The sequence below is a fragment of the Sus scrofa genome, chromosome 13, assembly GCF_000003025.6.
Source record: "Sus scrofa isolate TJ Tabasco breed Duroc chromosome 13, Sscrofa11.1, whole genome shotgun sequence".
NCBI classification, from domain to species: Eukaryota; Metazoa; Chordata; class Mammalia; order Artiodactyla; family Suidae; genus Sus; species Sus scrofa.
The window spans coordinates 28,729,459-28,754,582 of NC_010455.5; the positions used below are offsets into that span (position 1 = coordinate 28,729,459).

Consider the following 25,124-nt stretch of genomic DNA (forward strand, 5'->3'; position numbering starts at 1 on the left):
GATATTTGCCTTAGGATCACGCTGGCGGCTATTTGGGAAATAAAAACTTTCGGATCCTCTCTCAGGATCCCCTTGGAGGTGGTGCAGGGAGCGCTGGGCCAAGTGAGGGCACCCAGGATTCAGGCCCGACGCCCCCCAGAGCTGCGTGGGAGTCTACTGGGGAGGCGAGCGGGGGTCAGGAATCCCCTCGTGAATAACGAGCCACCACATCATGTGTTTTCACTGCCTCACTGAGGACCTCAGCTAGGCGCGCTCCGGGCCACGTCATGATTTATAACCCCCTTTCAGAGGACTTGGGCTCCCACTCAGGCTTTGCTAGTCACAGTGGCATCTTGGACACTTCCCCCTCTGTGCCTTAGTCTCACTACCTGTCGAAGGGCACCTTGGGCCAGCCCATGGCTGGCACTCCCGGGCGGAGGCGGCTCAAGGGGTTAGCTTCCCACCCGGGAAACTGAGGCACAGCTGGGCAAGAAGCGCGCGCCCACCAGACTTCCGCAGACCTTTTAACAAGCGGTGCGTCTCGGGGCCCCGCGAGCCTTCCAGGCCTCCCACCAGCGGTTTCCGCAAAGTGGTGCCAGATGATGGGACCCCGGCCTCGCAGAGGGGCGGCAGTGGCAGCTGGAAACCCCGCCATCCCCTTGACCGAGAGCGGGAAGGAGGGCTGCGGGACACACCTCCCGGCTCCCCAGCCTGGCAGGCGCGGGCCTGCCCCCCGGCGCCCGGAGCAACCAGCGCTGACCCCGCCCCTCGCCGGCGCCCCCGCCCCTCGGCCTCCTCCTCCGCCTCCGCCTCCTCGCAGGCCCGCGACGTGCCCGGCCGGCGACCGAGCGGCGGGGACGGCGTCCGGCGTACTCACTTCCGCGTCCCGCCGCCCTCCGGCCCGCGCGCGCCTAGCCACCGTCACCATCGGACAATAGGCCGCCAGCCCCGCTGCCGAGAACTTCCTGACGGGGCCCGGCCGGCCCGTGTGCCCCGGACCTCGATCCCTCTCCGCGTGGGCCAGGATTTCAGCCCCGCGCCACCTGGGGAAGCAGCGGAGGACCGAGCGCCCGGGACGTGCCCGCGCCTCCCGCCCGCCGCGTCTTTGCTCCTGCCTGGCTGGTTGGTGGCTTCTGCACTCTCCGCCTGAGCGGCTTTAGCCCGGCTCCGTCCAGCGGTTGCTGCCGTGTTGTGGGTTTCTGAGTTTGATTGCTTAAGGAGGATGTGATTTTTTTTTTTCCCCTCCCTATTTCTTTCTCCTTTTCTGATTTGAAACAGAGAAGAGAATCACAGCCAGCTTGGACAGGGAAGCGCCGCCAGCTGCCCCCACGTGGACACCAACGAGGGGAAAAGGAATTGGAAGCAAACTTGGTCCAAGTGGCTTTGAGGCCTCGGCATCGGCTGTACTCACAGGCCTGGGGTCATGACTCTCCTGCTGGGCAGGTGGAAGGCTTTACCTGTCTTGGGCTGGACTTGAGCCTCTTTTCTTTGCCAGCACCCCACCCCACCCCACCCTCCTCCACACTCTCCATACCCAGCACCTGGGCTAGGCCCAGACACTGGTCTGCAACATGGATAAGTACGACGACCTGGGCCTGGAGGCCAGTAAGTTCATTGAGGACCTGAACATGTATGAGGCCTCCAAGGATGGACTCTTCCGAGTGGACAAGGGTGCAGGCAACAACCCGGAGTTTGAGGAAACACGCAGGGTGTTTGCCACCAAGATGGCCAAAATCCACCTCCAGCAGCAGCAACAGCTCCTGCAGGAGGAGACCCTGCCCAGGGGGAGCCGAGGTCCTGTTAATGGCGGGGGCCGCCTGGGCGCACAGGCCTACCGGGAAGCTGGTGTGGGCAGCAAGCTGACTGCGGATGGTGCTGCCAAGCCCCCTCTCGCTGTCTCAACAGTGACTCCTGGGACAGCCGCCACCATCACGGCTGGGCAGCCCTTGTACCCACCCCAGGAGCAGAAGGCCAGGCCGCCTGTCCGTGGCGTGAGGCAAGGTAGCCAGGACTGTGGATCCAAGGAGAGCATGGCGAGTTCCGAGATGTCTGCTTTCCATCGGCAGGGCCCCTGTGAGGATCCTTCCTGCCTCACCCACGGAGACTATTATGACAACCTCTCCTTGGCAAGCCCCAAGTGGGGTGACGAACCAGGAGTGTCCCCCAGCATCAGGCTGAGTGTAGGAAGTGGGTGGTCTGGCACCCCAGGGAGCGAGCCAGCCCTGTCCAAACCCTCCAGGGATCATCTGTACCAGCAGCAGCTTTCCCCGAGCTCCAGCAGGTCATTGCAGAGCGGCCCTGATGGTGGTGTTGGTGGCCGCAGCAGTGAGAAGCCAGCAGGTCTTTGGACCACCGCCTCTTCCCAGCGAGTGAGCCCTGGCCTCCCTTCCCCAGGCCCAGAGAACGGAGCCCTACTGAGGGCTGCTCAGCCCAGGACCCCTTCTTTCTCTGCGTCCCTGGCCCCCAGCCGCCCCAGTCAAGGAGCTCTTCCAAGAACAAACTCGGGAGTGGCAAGTGACCTTTCAGGCATGATGCCCAAACCCACCGTGGACCCTCAACCCTGGTTCCAGGATGGGCCCAAATCTTACCTTTCTAGTTCTGCTCCATCATCCTCGACAGCCAGCATGGACAATATGCAGCTGGGTGCCGTCCCTGGGCTGGGTCCCAAGCCTGCCTGCACAGACCCTGGCGTGGGTCCTAAGCTCAGCCCCACCAGCCTTGTCCACCCAGTGATGTCCACCCTGCCTGAGTTATCTTGTAAAGAAGGTCCCCCTGGCTGGTCTCCTGATGGCAGCCTGGGGTCTGTGCTCCCAGAGAGCCCCAGTTCCCCCAGGGTGAGGCTGCCCTGCCAGACCCTCGTGCCGGGCCCTGAGCTTGGGCCCACGGCTGCCGAATTGAAATTAGAAGCCCTCACCCAACGTCTGGAACGTGAGATGGATGCTCATCCGAAGGCCGATTACTTTGGTGAGTGAGCGGCTGGTGAGGTTGCTCGTGGTGGGTGACAGGGACCCTGCGTTTGGGAGGAGGTGCTCCCCACCAGGGATTCTGTAGGTCTCCTTGGGTGGCCTGCCATTTTTCTTGTGGTGGGGGTGGAGGAGGCTTCCTCTTTCAGCTGTTTCTTGTGAAACTTGAAAAGAAACTTGAAAGCATCCCTAGGCAGAAAGCAGATCGTGCAGCTGCGGGTTACCCATGTGTGAAGGGCAGGATTGCTCATGACTGATCTCGAAGAGGGGGAAATGTGGTGACTTTGGATTTCACGGGTTTTGGGGGTGACTTCGAGCCTCTCATGGTGACTAGCTCAGGCAGGACTTGAATGGGCCTCTTAGGTCCAGGTACCCCTGCATTCCATCCTTTGTTGGCTAGGCCAGGCAGGGCTGGCTATTTGAGGAGCAGGGGTCGGGCAGGGGCCTCCGCAGCTGTGTGTGTGCGCGTGTGCACGCACCATGTGTCTGTCTACAGGTGCTGTGTGCAGCTGAGGGAGATGAAACACTGATGTGGAAGATTTTGTTCAAGAGTAGTAGTTCTTGAAAGTGTAGTCCAGACCAAAAGCATCCCTTAGCCTGGGAACTAGTTAGAAATGCAAATTCTCAGACCCCGCCCCAGACCTATTGCAGCAGAAACTTTGGGGTAGGGCCCAGCAGTCAGCGTTTTCACAAGCCAGCCTGGGGATCCTGACATTCAGGGAATTTTAGGATCTGTGGACTAGGTACCTTTTAACTCGGCCCCCGCATTTTTGGGTTCCAGCTGGCAGAAAGGTTATACCCATAGTCGTGGCTTCCAAGAGAATGGAAGATGCTCCTTGCTAGCTTTACTCCAACTTGCAGGTTTTGCTTTATTCTCTTCTTAAAGCCACAAACTCTTGGAGACTGCAGGCTTCAGTTCTTTTCTCCACACAGAGTTTGGAGGCAGCAAGAAAGCAGCTCTGTTCTTTTGTTGAGTAATGAATGATGCAGCCAGCTCATAGGAGAGCTAACTAGAAAGACGGTGTATTTTTAGAAGTCCGAGGGTGGGTTTTATTTTCTTTGATTTTGCATTTTTGAAATGTGCATAATTAGGGTCCTGATTTCCCCATGCGAGGCCTGGATGCTGTGTCCCATTGGGATGGCAGCTCTGCCCAGTGGAGGGGGTCAGGGCAGGGAAGGCCCTGGACCAGGAGGGTGACTGGCATGTGCTTTCCTGCCCCATTTTGTGGGAACGAATGATTCTTTTCCAAGATGCCTGGAGGGATGAGATCCCAGGCACTCGTGCTTTTGCTGTGTTCTTGCTTCTCATGAGAGTCTCGTGGGAACAGCTCTCACCCCACTCAGGGCAGCCAGAGGTCAGGGTGACTGTTTACTGCTTTATGTTTTAGAGCATGTAGCACCATCTTAGCTCTTCTCCTTTGCAAATCCCCTACTTTGGGAATGATACTTAGCTAGAAATACCGTGGGGTTTTTAGTTTAAAACGTTTGTTGAACTCTCTTTCTTCCACTTTTATTGAGATATAATTGACCTACAGCATTCTATAAGTTTAAGGTGTACAGTGTAATGATTTGACTTACATCCGTCATGAAGTGATGATCACAATAAATTTAGTGAACATCTCATCATCTCATATAGATACAAATTAGAGAAAGAGAAAAAAAAACTTCTGGTAATGAGAACTCTTAGGATGTACTCTCTTAACTTTCATATACAACATGCAGCAGTGTTATTATTTATATGATTTTGATTACTCCCTAGTACTTATTTGTCTTAAAACTGGAAGTTTAGGAGTTCCCGTCGTGGCACAGTGGTTAACGAATCCGACTAGGAACCATGAGGTTTCGGGTTTGGTCCCTGCCCTTGCTCAGTGGGTTAATGATCCGGTGTTGCCGTGAGCTGTGGTGTAGGTTGCAGACGCGGCTCAGATCCCACGTTGCTGTGGCTCTGGTGTAGGCCGGTGGCTACGGCTCCGATTCAACCCCTAGCCTGGGAACCTCCATATGCTGCGGGAGCGGCCCAAGAAATAGCAACAACAACAACAACAAAAAGACAAAAGACAAAAAAAAAAAAAAAAAAAAAAAAACTGGAAGTTTATGCCTTTTTTTAATAATGATTTTTATTTTTTTCCATTATAACTGGTTTACAGTGTTCTGTCAATTTTCTACTGTACAGCGTGGTGACCCAGTCACACATACATGTATACATTCTTTTTTCTCACATTATCATGCTCCATCATAAGTGATTAAATGTACTTCCCAGTGCTGTACAGCAGGATCCCATTGCTTATCCATTCCAAAGGCTATAATTTGCATCTATTAAAGAAGTTTAGTAGTTCCCATCGTGGCTCTGTGGTTAACAAATCCAACTAGGAACTGTGAGGTTGCGGGTTCGATCCCTGGCCTTGCTTAGTGGGTTAAGGATCTGGCGTTGCCGTGAGCTGTGCTGTGGATGGCAGACACGGCTCGGATCCTGTGTTGCTGTGGCTCTGGCATAGGCCGGTGGCTACTACAGCTCTGATTTGACCTCTAGCCTGGGAACCTCCATATGCCGTGGGAGCTGCCCAAGAAATGGCAAAAGGACAAAAAAAAAAAAAAAAAAAAAAAGGAAGTTTATACCTTTCATTGCTTTCTTCCAGTTACCCTTGTCCTACTCCCTGCTCCCTGCCTCCAGAAGCCACAAATCTGATCTCTTTTTCTTTTCTTTTTTTTAGGGCTGCACCCAAGGCATATGGAGGTTCCCAGGCTAGGGGTCTAATTGGAGCTGTAGCTGCCGGCCTGCACCACAGCCACAGCAACGGGGGATCTGAGCCCAAGCCACATCTGTGACTTACACCACAGCTCATGGCAACACTGCATCCTTAACCCACTGAGTGACACCCGGGATCAAACCTGTGTCCTCATGGATGCTAGTCAGCTTCGTTTCTGCTGAGCCACGACAGAAACTCCTAATCTTTTTTTCTATGAGTCTGTTTTTGAAGTCTAATTCACCTACAACACTATGTTAGTTCCTATTACACAACATAGTGATTGAATATTTCTGTACATTTCAAACTGGTCACCACGGTAAGTCCAGTTACAATATATCACCATACAAAGATGTTACGTAGTTACTGACTATATTCCCACACTGTACATTTCATACCCATGAGTCATTTATTTTGCACCTGGAATGTTTGTACCTCTTACTTCCTCTCACCTATTTCTTTTCTCCCCTCCCTCCCAGATCAGAGCAGAGATATTAGCTAACACTGCCCATTCATTCAACCTGGATTTATTGAGCACCTACCTATCATGGGCCTTATGGTACATAATGAATGAGACAGAAACTCCTGCTTCCCCGAATCAGACAGTGCAGTAGAGGAAGACAGGAGATGAACCAAATAAATAAGCAAGTAAAAGGAAGAGCAATAGAGGAGAAGGTGGAGCCGCGGGGCAGGGAGTGGCAGTTTCTGTTGGCTTTTTTTTTTTTTTTTTTTTTTTAAGGGATGGACCCGCAGCATATGGAAGTTCCCAAAGGGTCGAATTGAAGCTACAGCTGCTGGCCTACACCACAGCCATAGCAACAACAGATCTGAACTGTGTCTGCGACCTACACCTCAGCTCATGGCAGTGCCAGCCTTAACCCACTGAGCGGGGCTAGGGATCGAACCTGCATCCTCTTGGATCCTAGTCAGGTTCATTAACTGCTGAGCCACGAAGAGAACTCCCCTGTCTTGCTTTGTTTTGTTTTGTTTTGGCCTTGCCTGAAGCATGTGGAAGTTCCCAGGCTGGGTATTGAACCTATACCATAGCAGTGACCTGAGCCACAGCAGTCTTGCCAGCTCCTTAACCCACTGCACCACAAGGGAACTCTGGAAGTTTCTGGTTGCAAATCAGGTGGTCATCGGAAGATCCCATGGAGAAAGTGAGTCAGGCTTTGAGGAGGCAAAGGTGTGAAGCCAGGGTTTGCCCCAGGAAAGGGCATTCTTAGCAGGGCAGACAGCGGGAGCAGAGGCCTGGGGGCCTGAGCTGTGCCAGGCACTGTGCTGGACACTATTTAGTTTACTCCTTTAACCCTAGGAGGCCCATCTCACCATCGAGGAAACTGAAGCTGAGGGAGGTTAGAGGACTTATCACTGGTCTCACAGCGGGGACTGGTGTAGCTGGGCTCTGAGCCCCCCAGTTCAGCCTTGTTTTCTCACCAGCACTGCCCAACGGCCTCCCAAGCACAAATGTGAAAACTCTCTTTTTTGACTTATTTATTTTTAGGGTTCTTTTTTTTCTTAAGTGAATTTCATATAAATAATCATTTAAAAAGTAATAGTGGCATTTAGTGCATTCACCATGTTGTGCGAACACCACCTCTGTCGTATTCCAAAACATTTTCATCACCCTCAAAGGAAGCCCATACCCATAAAGCACTTGCTCCGCATTAACCCATCTCTTCTCTCCCTGCCCCTGGCAGTCACTGATCTGCGTTCTTCTGCCTTTAACCTACTCCAGAAATTTCATATAGAGGGACTCTTATTTAATTTTTTTTTTAAATTTTGGCCACACTTGTAGCATGTGCAAGTTCCCAGACCAGGAATTGAGCCTGTGCCACGGTAGTGATGATGTCAGATTCTTAATCTGCTTAGCCACCAGGGAACTCTTTTTTTTTTTTTTTTTAACTTAGCATTACATTCACAGGAAGAAAATTCAAAAGACAAAAACAGGAGTTCCCACTGTGGCTCGGTGGGTAAAGAACCTGACAGTGTCCATGAGGATGCAGGTTCAATCCCTGGCCTTGCTCAGTGAGTTAAGGATCTGGTGGTGCCACAAGCTGCAGCATAAGTTGCAGATGGGGCTCAGATTTGGCATTGCCATGACTGTGGCCTAGGCTGGCAGCTGTAGCTCCAATTCAGCTCCTAGTCTGGGAACTTCCATATGCTGCAGGTACGGCCCTAAAAAGAGAAAGAAGAAAAAGATACAAAAACCCATAGAGTGAAAAATTGCCCTCCTTCCCACCCCTGTTCATAGCCAAGCATCCGGGTGTGATGTGTCTCTCTGTCCGCCTCAGCAGTGGCCTGCTGTCTGCTGCTCTTTGCCTTTCCCCCTGAGCTTTGCCTTTCCCCCTGAGCAGTGTGTCTTGGCAGCTGTTCTACATCAGCACCCGTTGAGTTGGCTCAGTGTCACCCCGTGTGGATGTGTCCTGGGTCACGTAAGCAGCCTCGTGGTGGACTTCAGAAGGGGCCAGCTACAAGGTGCAAGCCTAGCCGAGTGACAAACTCCTGGGGTTGGGGGTGGATTACATGGCTGGGGGCTTTGAGCCCTTGAAATGTTGCCTAGCTGCCCTCCATGGAGTTTGTGATGAGACCCACTGCCCACCATATAGGAGAGGGCCTGCCCGGGACATCTCTCCTCTGAGGCCATCAGTTTGTGGCCCAGCCCTGCTGCAGGCCCTGGTCCCTTCAGGCTTCCTCCTTCATCCATGGTACGAGATGACCAGATGGCCGGGCCAGCTGAGGGGCTCACATAGGCAGGTGCCTTTCTCTTCTCTAGATCTGGTGCTATGTGAAAGATTTTGTCTGTCTGACACACTATATTTATTAAGTAATGATAACATTTTACTTCCAGATAGAAGAATGTCTGTTTATCAGGGTGCTTGCCAGAGAGAATCCAGGTGATGTAACAGTCACATCAGAGTCAGTGTAGTTCCAGCCAGAAGCAAAGCAAAGTCGATGCTGGGTTGGTGTCACTTAGGCCCCAAATAATGGGTATTTGGCCTTGTGTGAAGAGCTCATGAATCCCTGCTGCCACCTGGAAGGACACTTGGGTCTGAAGATACCTCGATGGGTAGTTATTGATCAGCTCATCACTGAGAACTCTTCTGGCAATTTCCATGGCCAGGTCTTTGTGGGTTTGAGACATTTTGGTCCCATGCAGGTATTTCTTCCCCCTCATCCTCCTCTCTTGTTCCTCTGTGGCCTCTTTGTATCTTTCTGTCCTTGAGGATAGAATTCAGGACAAACTCTTGATGCTGCTCAGAGAACGGTGTTGGGTTTCCACCTCCCTGGACGTTGCTCTTGGAAGATGCCGCCTGTTGCTGTGCGGTTGTTTCTATCCTATGGTTTTCACTGCAGGGGAGGTGAGGAGGCCCTGCCTCTTGTTTAATCCTTCCTACCTTTTCCTCCGCGGTTGCTATCTGTCCTTCTCACACTGGTCATCTCCTCCCTTTCTGAGGAAGAAGGACACAAATAAACCACCTGTCTCACAGGCTGGGTTTCCTGGGAAGCTGACTCCCAGACTGTCTAGTGTGCAGAGGACTTATTAGGGGATGCTGTAGGGGCTGAACCTGCAGAGGGAGAGGGGGGAAGCAGGAGTGGGCAGAGGAGAAGCCCAAGTGGCAATGCGGGCCTGACAAGTCTGGGCCAACCCCGAGGGAGCTCAGAAGCTGGAAAAGCCCTTCAGACCTGTCCCGAGTTGGGGTGAGACAGCCTGGCCTCACACTCCGCTGTGGGCTGTCTTAGGCTGGGGGTGAGTCGGCGAGGCGACTGTGTATAGTTGGGGCAGTGCCCGAAGGGGCTGAAGGTGAGGACCCCTCGACTGCGCCCCCAGCAGCTGGGCCACGGCTGCTCAGGGAAGCGAGATCCAGGCCGTGCATTGCAGTGTCCACCACATCTCCCCTTCCCAGGCAGATAAGATCCCGTTCAATGTGACCTTGGCCATGATTTTAATCATAGTGACGTGTGTTGAGTGCCTGCATTTAACCTTCACAGCCAGACTCCATTATTCTCTGTTTCCACTTGAGAGACCAAGGCTGTGAAGTGCTCAGGACCACACAGGTGTGAGTGGTGCTGCTGCCTCTCCGGCGGGGCCTCTGGCTGCTCATGACATAGAACAAGGTGGTCTTTTGGGGCTGAAATGGATCTCTGTTCCCCTTTCCAGCATCACCCTCACCTAACTGCTGCAAGGGCATCCTTGGGCTCCCTGCCCTTTCCATACCTTCCTCCCTGTGTTCAGGACTCGACCCGAAGTCCCTGGTGCCTTCCCTCCCTGATGTGGGTGGGTCTGGGGGACCAGTCACTGCTGGTGCCACCAAAAAGAAAACCACACTCTTTCGACACGAGTGGGGTGGGGAGGCAAGAAGAAGCTAGTTCCAGGGTCTGACACCCAGCAAGTGGATGGAGGGGCCCTGCCCCACCTGCATGAAGAGAGAGGTCCCTGGCTCTACCTTTCGCTCTACTGTCTTGGGTGGACATTTTCTGAATCCAGAAAACTGCCATGGCAGACCTGCCTTAGCCTGGGAGCCTGAGAACAGGTGTGACTCCTCCTGGGAATGGCCCTGACAGGGAGCCTGTCACACCTGATTTCATTTTACTGGCAATACAGGAGGTTAAATAAGCAGTCTAAACAAGGAACCCATAAATGTCTTATCTGCTCCTTCCCATCTGACAGTCTCTTAGACACTGAGCTGCACGTTGTCTTAATGCACTTTTAAACACCTCTTACCTGACTTTATTAGCAACAGATGCTTGAAATATGGGACCTAAGGGAGTTCCCTGGTGGCTTAGCAGGTTAAGGACCTGGGCCTTAGGATCACTGCTGTGGCTCAGGTTACCACCATGGCATGGGTTTGATCCCTGGCCTGGGAACGTTCACATGCCACAGGTGCAGCCAAAAAAAAATACTTTTGGTATATGAAAGTTCCCAGGCTAGGGTTCGAATCGGAGCCACATCTAAAACTTACACCACAGCTCAAGGCAATGCCAGATCCTTAACCCGCTGAGCGAGGCAAGGGATTGAACCCACATCCTCATGAATACTAGTCAGGTTTGTTACCACTGAGCCAGGATGGGAACTCCTTAAATGCAGTCTTGAATGAAAAATTGAGGGTGATTTTTCAGAGCCTTTTTGCATATAAAAGGAAACAATGTGGGTCAATTCTGTAGAAGGGTGGCCCCTCCAGAATTTCAGACACAGGCCTCTGTGCACCCCAGAGGTCCTGCTTTCCCCCAAATATCAGGCATTGCAGCAAAGCGCTGAAGTAGTGAAGGTGGCCGAAGATCATTAACCCTCTGGCTCTGAGGAGCTGGCATGACCAAGTATGGGAACTTTGGCCCACATGCCCTGTGGAGACATGGTCCCATAATTTGGACCCACTGGGTCCAGGCTTCCAAGGTCATCCAGAGTGGTTTATCTGTTAACTGGGTCTGCAGGTCAGCAAGGCACATGCACGTGTCCAGTCTCCGCTGTGTTCTTAGCACTGGAGTTGGGAGGATGCTAGAGGGTCCAACTCAGCCCTTGCACTTAGAGGACATCTCTCACCCTGGTCTCAGGCTGCCCTCGGGCCATGCACCCCACCCCGCCATGATCACGGCTCCTGTCACACCAGCCTCTTTGCTGGTCCCTGAGCTTATGGAGTTCCTTCCTGTCACAGGACCCTTGCTGTTCCCCAGCCCACGTCCCCTGGCCAGCGCCATGCTGCCCCCTGCCTACCCACTCAGGTGGCGGGTCTCCAGCCATAGCCCTAGGCAGTCCTGACATCACTTTCTCACGGCAGCTGCCTCATCCCATCAGGTTGTCTTTCTAAGGTCCTCCCTCCTCGGGATGTTTCTGCTCTGTTCCTTTGTGACCAGGAAAAAATGTCTTCTTTTTTCCATCTAATCCTCCTGCTTTTTCGGTTCCTAATCTAGAGTATCAAACTGACCTTTTGACAGGACCGTTTTCGCCAGGGATTTTTTAAAAAAGCTATGTTCCTTTATGTCTGTTGGTCCATGGCTCCCGCCTAGGAGAAGGACTGTGGAAGGAAGGCGTGCCTTTGGGAGTGAGGCCACAAGATGTTCTGGGCTGGAGCCTGCCAGCAACCCTGATGTGATATGGGGTCTCCGCTCTTCCTCTCTGCTGAGCCAGGGCCATCTCTGGGGACTCTTCCCAGCCTGAAGTTCTGAGGCTGTGGCTTTGGGTGTCATCAGATGCTTGGATTTTAGCTGACCAAGTGACAGAGCACTGGACGGCAGCACCGTCCACAGTGGCGAGGGCCCAGAGAGGCTGAGGGCTGAGCGGCCTAGCATCCCTTTACCCTTCCAGGCCTCCACAGAATTAAAACCCAACTTCTTCGTTTCTTTGTTTAGTTACAGTTACATTTTCAGTGGTAAGTGGTAATCATTTGTACCTTAGATAGTCTTCAAAACAAGAACTGGGAGTCATGGACATGGCTGCCATCCTTAGAATAATCAGTGTTAAGATTTTCTGCAGAAGGAGTTCCCATCGTGGCGCAGTGATTAACGAATCCAACTAGGAACAATGAGGTTGCGGGTTCGATCCATGCCCTTGCTCAGTGGGTTAACGATCTGGCATTGCTGTGAGCTGTGGTGTAGGTCGCAGATGCGGCTCGGATCCTGCATTGCTGTGGCTCTGGCGTAGGCTGGCAGCTACAGCTCCGATTCGACCCCTAGCCTGGGAACCTCCGTATGCCACGGGAGCTGCCCAAGAAATGGCAAAAAGACAAAAAAAAAAAAAAAAAAGATTTTCTGCAGAAAGTGTCCAGTCTGGGGTAGTGGCCAGAGCCTGTGCTGATGCAGGATGCATAGTGTGTGTGGTTCTAGGCTCTTTGGCCAGATGGGAAGCGTTTACTAACTAGAGTCCAGTTTGCTTTGTGGCGTGTGTCCGATGAAAGTGCCATCAGGAAGCACAGAAGATCTCCTCGAGGAAACAACCATGCATGGGGAGCCCCTGGTGTTACAGGGGTCACCCACCCTAGAGCCTTTTGAGGCTCTCATTCTAATTAAACTTGGGGTCCAAGCACTGGCCCTGGGGCTCAGTGACCTTGTTTTTGCTGACAAGTCCCAGGACACCTGTGACGGCTCCTGTGGTGGCCTTGGCTGTTCTAGGTCTCAGGCTTAGTCACTGGACATGAGACAGTGGCCTTGACAGTACAGGGCCCTACAAAGTGGGGGTTTGGTGAATATCTGTAGAAGAAATAGATGGGTTTCAGTTAGGGTGTTGAGGGGAAGAGGAAGGGATTTTTAGCTAGGGTTATGGCTCTGAGATAGTTTTGCTAAAATTTGTTGAGCGTGTTGCTCTGTGCCAGATGCTTTGCTTTCTCATCTCACTTGTATTAACTTCTTTAATCCTTCCAACATCCCTAATGTATTATTCCCATTTCACAGATGGGGAAACTGAGGTATACAGAAGTTAAGTAAACTGCCCAATATATTTACCGAGGATCTTTGCTGAGTCCAGGATCCTGACTGCTCTGCTGTACTGTGTCTCAGTGCCTGGGGGCACAGTGGCTTTGTGACAGAGGGACTTTGGCGGGTGTTGTAGCCAGGAGCAGGTCAGGCTTGAGTTCTCCCCCTGCACTGGTGGAGCAGTGAGGAAGGCAGGCTGAGCTGGCTGGAGGGCCGGATCCCACTCCTGCAGCCACAGTGCACCCAGGTTCCTCTTTGGGCTGGAAGCCCGTGCTCCTCCCAGCCTCTCCCTGCCCAGCAGAGATGAAACCATGAGGCTCAGAGGCACATACGTGGCCTTGACTTCCCTTCCCACTACCCCTCAGGCCCTTGACTCTCCCTGTTCCCCTGAAGGGCATGGGTTAGGACGAGCGGGCCATGCCCCCGGGGGTGCCCGAGGACACCCCCGAGTGTTATGGGCAAGGACAGGGATGTGCCAGCCTACACTTTCCTTGGGGACAGCCAGGATGCCTTGGTCTCAGGGTCAGTATCAACCCCAGGCTGTGCACGGAGATGCTTAAAACCAAATATTGGATGCAACTATGCTCAGAGTCCATCTGGCAAACTGAATAGAAACCTTACCCTCAAACAAAACAGGCCTCCAAAATTTCCAAGGCGTGGCAACTGCAGGGTAGTACTTGCCAGCAAATATTTATATCTACTTCAGGTTTTGTTTTTCATCTGTCCCCTCCCAGGGAAACCAGCTGGACACAGAATCTCAGGGTCACGCTGGAAGGCTGGAGACTTGCTGCCTGAGCGTTTCCAAGGGAATACTTTAGGATCCACAGCCAGGTTATTTTTAAATTTCAAGAGCCACGGGTTTAGACATGGCCAAGCTCTTCCCTCATCTGTTTTGTTCTGTGATTTGTCTCCACATGTCCCAGGAGAGTATGGTCCGGTTACTCCCGGTTACTGGAGGTTGGTCAGGAGCATATTAGGGCCTCTACCTCCCTTCCTCCTTGCGTGTATTTGTAACATTATAGAAAGTTCTAGAAGCCTGTCATGATGCTGTCTGTCATTCAAGAGAAGGGGTCTTTAGTGTGGGTCTGCCCTGCAGCTGATCCTGGGAGTTGTAGGGACCCAGGTATTCAGGACCTTGTGGACAAGGTGCCCAGCTTATAATGCAGGCCCTGAGTCGGGACGAATGCACATCCCAGCAGGCTCTGGGCCTGCCTGCAGGTGATGGTCACCTCAGCTTGATGAGATGGCAGCAGATTTGCCTTTTGCTGTTGAGAGCCGTACTGGTGGCTTCCCTGTTCTCCTGAACCTCTCTGTCAGCTGAGCTTATGGTTTCCTTTCCACAGGGTGGAACCGAGTTGTTCACATGACACTCAGGGCTGGCCCCAGGGAGCAGGGAGAGGCTTCCCATCTGCTGAAACAGCACCTGTTCTGTTCCTCTGTCCCCCTCCTTGGTTCGCATTGCTCCCTGACGGTGCAGTAAGGGCATGGATTTAGAGAGAGATGGATTTCAGAGCTGGGCTCCAGGGCGTTTGCTGACAGAGTCATGTCCCATGGAACATGCTGGCAGCAGGCACAGCAAGACACCGGCCTGCCTGGGGTGCCTGTGGACTGTTCTGGTTTAGACGCCCTGCTTCACTTTGCTGCCCTCCGTCTCCTCGCTCCACAGGGACTGGAAGTCCTGTACTCCTTCTAATTCTGTTTCTGAATTTCCTGTGCTCTGAGCCTCTAGAGGCCCTTTTGGATTCAGGGCTTTTGCCTGGGAGGACACTCCTGGCTTTGAGGGTGACGGTGTTCAGAGGCAGGACCTACTTCAGACACTGTGGGAGTGCGGGGCATGTGTGCATCATTTGAATGGGAGCTGGTCCGTTCTTGGCTTGCAGAGGAGCCAGCAACCAAATGAAGAAGCCTGGGGTGGGGAGGGCATGAAAAACACGTGTGTTAAGGGACACACCCTGGGCAGCAGGCCAGCGGGTGTTGGTGGCGGGCATTTCTCCCAGTTGGCCTGTCAGGTCCATTTGTGAGATCATGTCCAGCAAAGGTGACTCCGAAATGCCCTCTCCCACCAAAAGTTCTTGGTCATCATCAGCCTCACTCATAACACCAGAACTACATTCTTTGGGGGGAAAAAATTGAAGCTCTAAAGCAGCTCTTAAGAAATAAGGAAAGTAAGGAGTTCCTACTGTGGTGCATCAGGTTAAGGATCCAGTATTGTCTCTGCAGGGGTGTAGGTTCAATCCCCAGCCTGCCCCAGTGGGTTAAGGATCTAGTGTTGCTACAGCTGTGGCTCAGATTCAGCCTCTGGCCTGGAGCTTCCATATGCTGAGGGTTCTGCCAAAACAAAACAAAAAAACAACCGAAAAGAAATAAGTGAGGAAATAAAACCAAACAGTGAATTAGTGATAAGATTCAAAATGCAAAACACAGGACCTGGTCTATGGACATTACTCGTGAAGTATTTCTTGAATGAATGAATCACAGTGTGTATTTGTAATGTTATGCAATCAGAGTAAAAAAATCGAAATGTTTTGGTTATGGTGCCAGCGGGCTGAGATGCAGTGGATGCTGCAGACACAGTTTCTCTGTCACTTTTGCCCAGTGGTAGCTATGATGCCCTGTGCTGTTATCTGTCAGACCATGACAACCCATCTGAGTTGAAGGATGAGCTTATTGGGCAAGGCCTTGGGTGACATGGCTGGTGGCAGGTGTGCTAGTCTATAAGCCTGGAGAGGGCCTGTTCCCCAGGGCATACGTGAGACGAGGCCACATTTTGCTGAGAAGGGGATTTTAGTTGAGCAGCGTGGAACCCGCGTGCGTCTCTGGGTGGTTTCCTGTGTTGCTTGGCCGGGTGGAGCTCTGCAGTCCTGAAGCCGGGGTTGTGGATGGGAACCCTCACTTACCCCTCCCTAGTCCTAGCCAGACCCTCCCCCCACCTCTGTCCCTCCCCACTCTCAGGTCCAAGCCCAAATAGTATATTCCCTCAACAGCCATTATGAAGCGCCTACCGTCTATAAGGAACTGGATTAGGATTCGCAGGCTTTCCTTTGTCCACACTGACTGCGGAGCCCCCAGCTAGAATGTGAGGGGTCTGTTCTAGGGATTCAGCAGGGCCCAGGGCAGTGCCTGGTGCACAGCAGATGCTTTGTAAGTACTTGAACAGTGGTAGACGCTCTGGTCAGTGGAGGGAAGGGGATCATCCCTGACCCCCTCCTGAGCGGCAGCTCTGTGAGGGGGATGTTCCTCCTGTGGTCGCAGCCCACACTCACGTGCTGGGGAGGCAGGTATGCTGAACAGGCCGTCCGCATCCCCGACCCTGACCACGTATTTGGATGAGCTTCCCCAGTGGGCGGAAGGTGTCTTGGGTAGCTGAGGGGCAGGGGGCCTGAAGAGGTTGGGATGCCTGGTTTGTCTGAGTGGACACTTGGGTGACATGGCTGGTGGCAGGTGAAGCTGGGCTGTAAACCTGGAGTTTTCTTGTCAGAGAAGACATTCATATTATACTGAAGAATCAGAATGTGAGGAGCTGTTTGTGGGAATGAAAAGCCTTATAAGACTGTAGACACTGGATCCGCCCTGGGCAGACTCCTCAACATCCCGTGCCTCAGTTTCCCCACCAGGAAGATGTGGCTATAGTTGTTATGAGGACTAAAGTAATTAGTATATATCTGTCCCGCCCAGCACGGGAGTCACAGCCACAGGAGGCTACTAAACACTTTATGAGGTGGCGGTTTGAATTGAGATAGGCTATGTGTGACATACACTCTGATTTTAAAGTCTTGGCATGGGGGAAAAAGTAAAATAGCTCATTAATATTTTTATATTGATTATATGTTTAGAAGAGAATACTTTGGATACATTGAGCTAAGTAAAATATATCACTAAAATCAGTCTTGGAAATTCTGTTGTGGTGCACTGGCTTGAGGATCTGGTGCTTTCACTGCATTGGCGCAGGTCGTTGCTGTGGTGCGGGTTTGAGCCCTGGCCTGGGAACTTCTACATGCCATGGACATGGCCAAACAACCAAAATAATTAGGTTTGTCTTTTTTTACTTTTTTTTTTTTGTTTTTCTAGGGCCACTCCTGTGGCACACGGAGATTCCCAGGCTAGGGTCTAATCAGAGCTGTAGCTGCCAGCCTTCGCCAGAGCCACAGCAACACCAAATCCAAGCCGCATCTGCGACCTACACCACAGCTCATGTCAACGCTGGATCCTTAACCCACTGAGCGAGGCCAGGGATCGAACCCACAACCTCATGGATGCTAATCAGATTTGTTAACCACTGAGCCATGATGGAACTCCTCTTTTTTACTTTTTAAGTGTAGCTACTTGACAATGTAAGCTCACAGCCGGCTTGCATTATTTTTCTATTTGATGAGGCTCTGCTAGACGAAGCACTTAGAATAGACTGTGGCACGTGGTAATGTCTTACTGGATGAGCACTTACAGTTATTATTTTCTGAAAAAGTAGCAGAGCACCTTTACCTTGTCCCATCTGAAAGCCAAGTTTGATTGATTCATTCAGACCCATGAATGCTTAAACAAAAGGATTGTGATTTCATGATTGCCTCCACCCCACCCCCCACCCCTGCAACAAGCCCACAGAGGCTCCTGTGTGTTCTGATGGAGGAAGGAGATACTCTGGGGTCTGAAGCTCGTGTCTGCATGGGGCGTGATGGAGCAGATGCTATCTGCAGCTGAGCCAATTTTCCAGGACCTTAAAAACACACTCTCAGTTGAGCAAGTACAGGCAGAACATCCAAAAGATGACCCACCCGTCCCTAGTAGTTAGAGAGGTGTTTCCTTTCAGGAGGTGGGAAGCGGGCCCTTTGGAATTTGGCTCCTCCTGGGGCCTGGCTGACAGGCCGCCACCCCCTGAGCCTCCAGCCAGGCTCTGGAGTCCTTGCCTGGGATGGAGGATGGTAGCCGGGTCAGGGCAGCTTTCCAGGCAGCTTCCAAAGGCCTGGTTGCCTGGGGCTTGTGCTGAAGAAGTTGAGGCTTCCCTCTTAGGTGACGGAGCTCAGAGAGAGGCCCTTTGTTGGCCAGCTGAGTGGACGGGAGCTGGCAGCCCCTCATCTGCACATGGCCCACCTGTGGCTGCCACCCCCTGCCCCCACTGGCTTACCCCTGCCTGCTGGTGGATGTATGGCTGTGGGGAGGGCAGCTGTGCCCAAGTTTACAGCCAGAGAGCAGAGGAAGCCAAGAGAAGGAAATGAACACAATGAAATAACGTGAGTTTTGACAAACGTGCCCACCTCTGTAACCTATGCTCCTATGAAGACAAAACAGTTCTGGAGCTCCCTGGTGGCCTAGATGTTAAAGGATCAGGCGTCACTGCTGTGACTCAGGTCACTGCTGTGGTGTGGCCAAAAAAAAAAAAAAAAAAAAAGAGTTCCAACCCCAGAAAGTTCCTTCATGCCTCTTCCAGTCAGTGACTGCCCCCAGGTGACGGCTGTTCTGACTTTTGTCATCATTTGTTGGCTTTGCCTGTCCCCAAACATCATATAAATGGATCCACATGGTCTTCATAGACAGTTGATCTGCATCATTCATGGATTCTGTATTTGTGAACTTGTCTCCTTGCTCAACCTTGCTTGTAACCCTCTGTCAGTAGTCATGGCACCTTGGTGATCATTCAGGGACATGCACAGAGTGGTGAAAAATCTCAGTGGCCCCACACGCATTCTCAGCTGAGGTTGATCTGGGAGAGGCTCTGCTTCCCTGTGTCTGCTCCCACACTGCAAACAAAGGTCTTTTCATGGTCTCTTTAGTGTCATGTTTTTTGTACTTTTATGCTCTTTGCTGATTTCTGTGTTTAAAATGGCCCAAGTGCTGAAGTGCTGTCTAGTGGTCCAGACTCGAGGAGGCTGGGATGTGCCTCCCAGAGAAAATGCACGTGTTAGATCAGCTTCCTTTAGGCACGAGTTACAGAGCTGTTGCGTTCAATGCGAATTAAGCAACAGTGTATACTAAGGTTCTTTAAACAGAAACAGGTAAAACAAGTGAGTGTATTGTTTGATTGATGGAAACGTTATGACCAGAGGCTTATAGGAACCTAACCCTGTGTTTCCTCTGGGAGCAGTGGTTCACTATCTGCTATTTGTGGTGACTTTACGGAGCTTAACTACCTCGAGTTGCGAGACTCTACTGTAGGGCTCTTATGTCTGGCTTAGTTCTCCCAGACAGTGTCTGTGAAATTCATCTCAGTTGTCGCCTTGAACAGTGGTTGGTCCTCTTGTACTCAGTAGTAGTCCACGGTATGAATACACCACAGTTTGGGGGGTTTTGTTTGTTTGTTTGTTTGTCTTTTTTAGGGCCACACTCTCGGCATATGGAGGTTCCCAGGCTAAGAGTCGAATCAGAGCTACAGCTGCTGACCTATACCACAGCCATAGCAACGCCAGATCCAAGCTGTGTCTGCGACCTACAGCACAGCTCACGGCAATGCCGGATCCTTCACCCACTGAGCGAGACCATGGATCAAACCCACAACCTCATGGTTCCTAGTCGGATTTGTTTCCACTCTGCCATGATGGGAACTCCCACAGTTTGTGTTTTGATTTCCCTGTGGAGAAACCTTGGGTCCTTTCGGGATGGGGCCATTATGAATAAGTTTGCTATGATCATTTGTGTGGACATATGTGCTTCCTTCTCCAGGGTGCATATCGGGGAGTGGAATTGCTGGATCTGGTGGTAGGAGTATGTTTAACTTTCTCAGCAATTGCCAGAAAGTTTCCCAACATGGCTGTGCCATATAGCATTCCTACCGGCAGTGTGAGAGCCCTCCTGTTGTTCTTTTTTTTTTTTTTTTTTTTAATATTTCCATTAGAACATGGTTTATTTTATTTAATTAATTAATTTATTTTTGTCTTTTTCCTTTTTCTTGAGCGGCATATGGAGGTTCCCAGGCTAGGGGTCGAATCGGAGCTGTAGCCGCCAGCCTACACCACAGCCACAGCAACGCGGGATCTGAGCCGAGTCTGCAAACTGCACCACAGCTCATGGCAACGCTGGATCCTTAACCCACTGAGCAAGGCCAGGGATCGAACCCGCAACCTCATGGTTCCTAGTCAGATTCGTTAACCACTGCGCCACGACGGGAACTCCCTGTGGTTCTTTTATATGTATTGACTTGAAGTATAGTTGATTTACAATATTATATTGGTTTATACAGCATAGTGATCAAACTCCATTACACATTATGACAAAGTAATGGCTATAATCCCTGCGCTCTACAATATATCCTTGTTGTTTATCTATGTTATACATAGTGGTTTGTGTCTGTTAATAATAGACCCCTAGTATGTCCCTCCCCTCTTCCCTTTGGTAACCATATGTTTGTTTATTTTAGGGCCACACTCACAGCATGTGGAAGTTCCCAGACTAGGGGTCAGATTGGAGCTGTAGCTGCTGGCCTGAGCCACAGCCACAGCAACATGGGATCCGAGCCACATCTGCCACTTACACCACCGCTCACGGCAACGCCAGATCCTTAACCCACTGAGTGAGGCCAGGGGCTGAGCCCCCATCTTCATGGATACTAGTTGGGTTCATTACCACTGAGCCACAACTAGAACTCTGACCATATGTTTATTTTTTATATCTGTGAGTCTTGCTGTTTTGCATATACATTCATTGGTACTGTATTATATAAGTGATATCATACAATATTTGTCTTTGACTTGTTTCACTAAGTATAATATTCTTTAGGTCTATCCATGTTGCTGCAAATGGCAGAATTTCATTAATTTTATGGCTGAGTATTATTCCGTTGTGTATGTGTAGGGGGTGCATCTTTATCCATTCATTTGTCAATGGACGCTTAGGTTGCTTCCATATCTTGACTATTATAAACAGTGCTGCTGTGAACATTGGGGTGCATGTATCTTTTCAAATTAGCTTTCATTTTCTTCATAGATATACCCTGAAGTTGTATTGTTGGATCATATACTAGCTCTATTTTTGGGTTTTTTTTCCAGAGCTTCCACACCATTTTCCATAGTGGGTGCACCAGTTTTATGGTTCTTGACTCAGGCTGTCTCAGGAGTTGCTTTGGGTTCTCCTCTGTTTGTCGCTTTCTAAACCACTTGCTCTCCAAGCTGGTGTTGCTTGGCCGACACCCTTCCAATTTCTTCTGTCGAAATATCTTCACAAGAGATTTTCATTCCTTTTTGATAGTTGCTATGCTCTCTTAAGGTTTTTTTTTTTTTTTTTTTTTTTTTCCTACCAGCTTTGTCCTGTAGTTTTGTCATCTTTAAAACACTTAAACACAACTAACTGTGGAAAAATTAGAATATATAGACAAAATAATTAAAAAAAGGCACCCATCATTCTACCTAGGAATAATCATCGTTAAGAAAGACTAGTTTAGGAGTTCCCTTTTGGCACAGCAGGTTAAGGATCCAGCTTTGTCACTGAAGTGGCTCCTGTGGCTGCCATGGCTTGGCTTTGGTCCCTTGCCCAGGAACTTTCATAGGCCATGGACATGGCTAAAAAATTACAAAAAGACTAATTTAAACACATAGAGATTTAATTTGTAAGCATCCAGGTGATTTGAGACTTTAGTGAGGATTGTACTGCCAGAGGGCTTCTGAATGAGGCACTTTCTATTTCTGTTGCTTGTTAGACACGGCACTTCTGTTTGGTTTCTAGAACTTTCTGGGGGACTTCGTGTCACCCAGCTGCTGTCTTGACTTTTTTTGCAGGGCCAGTAGCCAGCCTAATTTTATACAAGTAATTATAGAATTAGATTTGAGAGCTGGGGTCTCCTGCCCCTCCATGTAGCAGGAATCCCAGCTCCGACCTCCCTGAGCCACTCTCCCTCCCATGGAACCTCAGCGGTCCAGGCATCTTAGCGTCAAGGCAGCCAGAGAAGGCTTGGCCACCTCTCTCAGCCAGCCGTTTTCCTGAAGATCTGACCTAATCAGCAGGCAGCTTGAGCCTTTTAATCTATTTATTTATTTATTTACTTGTCTTTTTTTGGGGGGGAGGGCATACCTGTGGCATGTGGAGGTTCTCAGGCTAAGGGTCAAATCGGAGCTGCCTGCCTATACCACAACCAGGCAGTGTCAGATCCGAGCCAGGTCTGCAACATACACCACAGCTCACAGCCACGCCTGATCCTTAACCCACTGAGTGAGGCCATGGATTGAACCTGCATCCTCATGGATACTAGTCAGATTCGTTCCCACTGAGCCACAACGTGACCTCCAGCTTGAGCCTTAAAGCGAAACCCAAACCTGTCACTGCTGGGCTCATAAAGAGCCCTTCATCCATCCCCCGCTTCCCCATCCTCACTGCTAGAATTGGAGCCATCATTCAACTTGCCTTCTTGTCTCCACTCCTTCGCTGTCCTGGTCCATGGTCCAAGAATGGTGCATGTTACTATACTCACGCTCCTGTCTCTGGGTGGATTAGTTGTTTAGGCCCCTCATTTCTCAGGGGACCCCCAAGAAGCTCCTGTCTGTGTGTGCCTTGCAGGTAGCTCACCCACTCTGCAAATTCTAAATGGAATAGTCTTAAAAAGCAATGTTTCGTATTTTCTTAGAAAGGAGAATGAAAGATTTACCCCATGGTACCCTCTCAGCCAAGCCTAAAAGTAATGTCAAAACCTCTGTTTTAGGAGTTCCCGTCGTGGCGCAGTGGTTAACGAATCCGACTAGGAACCATGAGGTTGCGGGTTCGGTCCCTGCCCTTGCTCAGTGGGTTAACGATCCGGCGTTGCCGTGAGCTGTGGTGTAGGTCGCAGACGCGGCTCGGATCCCGCGTTGCTGTGGCTCTGGCGTAGGCTGGTGGCTACAGCTCCGATTAGACCCCTAGCCTGGGAACCTCCATATGCCGCGGGAGCGGCCCAAGAAATAGCAAAAAGACAAAAAAAACAAAAAACAAAAAAAAAAAAACCTGTTTTAAAACCGTCATTCCCAGGTACAGCTTAGGACCATTTATGAAGCCCTTGCAGCTTCCCCGTTTTGAAAATGGGGAAACTAAGAACGCAGAAGGTGGCTCACAGGGTAAGCTGCCGAACCCAGCAAAGTGTGCTTCCAGACCTTCCCTTTGTCCCAAGGGAAGATCCTTGGTGGTGTGACCTTCCCACTGTCGCTGAAGCTGGAGACTCGCCCCAGCCTGGGGTCTCTGCTCCTGACTCCCCAAGGAGGGGGCGGTGAAGGAAGGGCAGGAGGAAGGCTTCTGTTTGGAAACTGGAACAAGCAGACATGGCCCCTCAGCTTCAGGTTTCTGCAAGTACCTTTCGCTTTGTTTTTTGTCCTTCTCCATCACCCTTTTCTCTTCTTGGATGAATGGGGATTTAAAGCATCTCTGAAATCAGCTTCGTGTGACTTCTGAGGAAACTTTAGGACTTCATTTTTTTCCTTGAAGGATTTTCATTCCTGCTCTTTGCTCATTCCACATGGTTAGCCATGCCCTGGCATCCGACTGTCATCTGAGGCTTCTTGCTGCTCTGGAGTCACTAATCTCAGAGCCTCTCTGTGCTACAGCCATTCCCTCTGACCCAGATGAGGACCAGACAGCCTGGCTGCTATGTTTTCCATTGTGGGGAGGATGGAGAGCAGGGAGGGTTGGGAAGGTGCTGGATGGGGAAATGCATGGAGCTGTGTGGGCAGAAGACCCAGGGAGGGGTATGTGGGTTTGTCCGTTCATTCATGCGTTCATTCAGCTAGCAAATGTCCATTGAGCGCCCACATGTGCTGGCCAGGAGCCCCACAGTGCAGTTAGAATGCAGTAGAGGGTGGGGAGAGCTCAGATCTGAGTGCTTGGGAGCCCCTAGAGAAGGACTGGAGGGGGAGGGGGTTGCAAGGTATCTGGGGTAGGGGCGACTGTCAGAAGAGTGGCTGAGATGTTTTCATTCTCAGTCTCAAGCCTGGTAGGAAACTAGGGAGGAAAACCCTTTCCTGGAAAGGGAGGGAAGGAAATGGATTTTTATTGGGTATCTGCCATGTGCCGGGAGCAGTTTCAGGCACTTGCATGATCTCAGTTAATCCTCAAAGTTACCCCATGAAATGTCTATATTATTAAAACTCATTTGGCGGATGAGGAAACTACACTTGTGCCCGAGTGGGATTTGAGCCCATTGTTTATGCACAAACCCACTCTTTCCAGATCCACCACAGGAGAGGGGTTGGGCCATCCTCAGGCGGGGCAGAAGTGAACCCTGATTCTGGGCTTGGCAGTGCTCCATTTCCTGATCTGCTTGGTGTTTACACAGAAGTGCTTATTTTGTGAAAAATCATTAAGTCTTAACGCTTTGTGGGGTTTTCTTTGGCATGTTATATTTCAGTAAAAATATTTTTAGAAAAGGATAGTAGAGTTCCCTGGTGGCTCAGTGGATTAAAGATCCTGTGTTGTCATTGCTATGGTGTGGGATTGATCCCCTGCCGGAGAACTTCTACATGCCAAGGGTTCAGCCACAAAAGAAGTAAATGTATAAATAAAGAATAATGAACTCTGTAAAGTCATTTAGCTGCTTACCTTCTTGCCTAAATTGGTCACCAGTTTTGTGGACAGTAAATGCCTCCTCTTCTTTATGCTTGAACTTAGGTTGTCCCATTTAACAAATAAAAGTACAGGATACCCAGTTGAATGTGAATTTCAGATAAACAATGAGTAATTTTTTTAGTGTGTCAGTGTGTACCATGCAGTGTTTGGGGCATACTTGTACTGCACAGTTATTCATTTGCCTGCATTTCAGATTTGCAAGTAATGTACTTACACTAAAAATTTACTCACTGTTTATCTAAAATTCGCAGTTAACTGGGCAACCAGTATTTTATCTGACCACCCTAGTTTGAGCTGAGTACTAAAGAGGGTGAGAAATGCAGTTGAGCCTCATTTGAGAAAACAGAGGACTCTGAGGCCCAGGGGAAGAAAATAATCCAAAGAAAAGCAGACTGGGGACAGGACGTTGGCTGGAGGATTCTAAGGTGCTGGAGGGAAACTGAACCAATGTCAAGAGAGGGTTATGCAGAGTAATTTTTCAGGAAAGGGAGCAAGCAGTGAAGTAAATGCTGAACCATTCAACCTT

General features: G+C 50.7%; 1 protein-coding gene across 1 annotated transcript in view; it reads left to right on the forward strand.

The window, feature by feature from the left end:
• LIMD1 (LIM domains containing 1) overlaps window positions 734-25,124 on the forward strand; it is an 81,393-nt gene continuing 57,002 nt past the window's right edge. The window contains exon 1 of the mRNA XM_021068638.1: window positions 734-2,943. Within this exon, the coding sequence (XP_020924297.1) occupies window positions 1,551-2,943 (1,393 nt within the window). The 5' untranslated portion in view covers window positions 734-1,550. The remainder of the gene's footprint in view (window positions 2,944-25,124) is intronic.